Source organism: Cyprinodon variegatus, unplaced genomic scaffold (assembly GCF_000732505.1).
Source record: "Cyprinodon variegatus isolate N-32 unplaced genomic scaffold, C_variegatus-1.0 Scaffold31, whole genome shotgun sequence".
NCBI classification, from domain to species: Eukaryota; Metazoa; Chordata; class Actinopteri; order Cyprinodontiformes; family Cyprinodontidae; genus Cyprinodon; species Cyprinodon variegatus.
In genome coordinates this window covers 2,045,726-2,048,157 of record NW_015150484.1, presented here as the reverse complement: position 1 = coordinate 2,048,157, position 2,432 = coordinate 2,045,726, and the positions used below count along the sequence as shown (strand labels likewise).

The 2,432-nt window shown below is 37.2% G+C and overlaps 1 protein-coding gene across 2 annotated transcripts in view; it reads left to right on the top strand.

Annotated features, from left to right (window-relative positions):
- Positions 1 to 2,432, top strand: part of sfxn1 (sideroflexin 1) — a 17,188-nt gene that overhangs the window by 6,143 nt on the left and 8,613 nt on the right. For both annotated transcript variants that reach the window (XM_015400290.1, XM_015400298.1), the window contains exons 4-6: positions 1,639 to 1,737; positions 1,819 to 1,894; positions 2,001 to 2,086. In XM_015400290.1, coding sequence (XP_015255776.1) covers positions 1,639 to 1,737; positions 1,819 to 1,894; positions 2,001 to 2,086 — 261 coding nt within the window. The remainder of the gene's footprint in view (positions 1 to 1,638; positions 1,738 to 1,818; positions 1,895 to 2,000; positions 2,087 to 2,432) is intronic.

Sequence of the window (2,432 nt, the reverse complement as noted above, 5' to 3'; positions counted from 1 at the left end):
TATATATATATATATATATATATATATAATTTTATTTTTTTCACTATCTTTCAATGTCAGTTTTACAAATTACATCCTTTTCAATTTGGCTTATAATGAGCAGGCTTTCCTCTGGATTTGACATTAGCAACAACACTGTATCGGTCAATATTTGTTTCAAGAGCAAGAGTTCATACTGGGCTTGAAATGAAGAGAAAATTACCGTAAAACACTATTTAAAAACAATGAGATTCGTGACACTTAATATGTTACACAGTAAATTTAGAAATAAAAAAATAATATATATTAAAAAACATTTTTCATACACCTTTTCAACACTTTTTTGAAAAAGTGATTTAAAAAAAAGGTTGAAAAATAATAATTGGGAATAAAAGAGATTCAAAAAAAGGAAAAATATAAAATATGTTAAAAATGGAAGAAAATGTGGGGGAAAAAAATTACATACAAAAGTGAAAAAAAAATAATTCTGATGAAACATCACATTACTTCTTTTTTTTAAAATCTAAAATGTTCTCTTAAATTTCATTTCTGGACTGCATTTACTTCAAATTTCTATTTTCACAACACATTTTTGTTTGCCAAAAAAATGGAAAAAATTATCTCCATAGAGCATACGCACATGCTCAAATCGAGAATACATGCAGTGACAGTGGAGAGAAAAAACTCCCTTTTAACAAGAAAAACCTCCAGCAGAACCAGGCTCAGTGTGAGCGGCCTTCTGCTGAGGCTGACTGGGGTTCAAGGAGACAAGAAGACATATAAGATAAACATAGAAGCACTGATTAATCCTTTACATGATAGAAAAGCTAATGATAAAACAGCTCCACAGATATCTCTGTGTAGGACAGAAAACGATAAGCAGACGAGCTCTGAGCCTGTTTTCATGTCAAAAGTCTGAGATAGAGCACATACAGTTAGTCACAGTAAAACCTCAGCTATGTCTAGGATTTTCGCTTTCCATTATTGTTTGCCTGAAACAATGGAAAAAATCTCCATACATATAGAGTGAACATAAGCTCCTTTGTCCTCTTTTTTTTTTCCAGAAAATAAATACATTATTCATTAAAGTATATGGTTTATTATAACAAAAGATAAAATATTAATACTGCTGCAAGGCACTGAAAATCATTTCAGTATAATTCAGTTTATTTATATAGCGCCAATTCAGAACACCTGTCATTTTAAGGCACTTTACAGAGAAAATTAAATCAGATCATAAAGTGTAATTTGTTACACTTTATGATTGCATGGGACCCATTGACTCGACAGCAATCCCTCACACTAAGCATGCTTGTAGCGACAGTGGAGAGAAAAAACTCCCTTTTAACAGGAAGAAACCTCCAGCAGAACCGGGCTCAGTGTGAGCGGCCATCTGCTGAGGCCGACTGGGGTTCAAGGAGACAGAAACAGAGATGCAGGGGGAAAAAAAAGAAAATACAGATTTACAAAATGTAAATGTTAAATAGCTCCACAGGCGGCCCCGTCTAGGGAAGACACAGCCAGGCAGACGGGCTCTGAGCCAGCTCCCATGTCGATATTATAAAGAGCAATATTATAAAATACTCAATGCCATTTACAATAAGAAGTCCTGTGATTTTTTTTTTGAGTTGTTTGAAACAACTTGTGTTCTTCTCACAGGACAACCCCCGCCGTGCTCTTCTGGCAGTGGATCAACCAGTCCTTCAATGCAATAGTGAACTACACTAACAGGAGCGGCGACGCTCCAATCACAGTTAGGTAGGAGAGCTTGGAATCAGCAGCACATGGATCAGTCCTGTAGTTTAACCACTCTTATGTGAACTAACTTTTCTGTTACAGTCAGCTGGGCACAGCTTATGTCTCGGCCACCACAGGAGCTGTCGCCACGGCTCTAGGACTAAACGCACTAACAAAGGTACGGCTACATCTAATGTGTCTCCGTTGGAATGAATCTGGTGTTTTTGTTGGATTTTCTGCTGTTTTTTTTCTGCTGATTTTCTGCTGTTTCCTTCCTGTTGCAGCACATCTCACCCCTGATTGGACGTTTCGTTCCATTCGCCGCTGTAGCGGCCGCTAACTGTATCAACATCCCGCTGATGAGACAAAGGTAAGGGACACGGACACTTGATTTGATTACACACCGACGTTCATGCAGTGCTTTGCATGGACCCCTTGGAGAATAAGCTGTAGAAGAGGTGGATCTTTGCCAGCAAATTAGCTTGTTTTTTTGGGATGGTTGGATAAATCTGAATGTTTTTTATTCTATTTTTTTTGCATAGGCCATATTTGGGTTTCGGGTGTGCATATACTTTTAGCATAAATTTTACCCAATCCCTGATCAATGAGACTACCTGCCCCGTGCTTAAAGGAATAGTACACCCAAAACATGATTAGCCTTCATTTTCTACTCACCCCCATGCTGAACAACACTCTGGAGTACTTTTTTGATATCT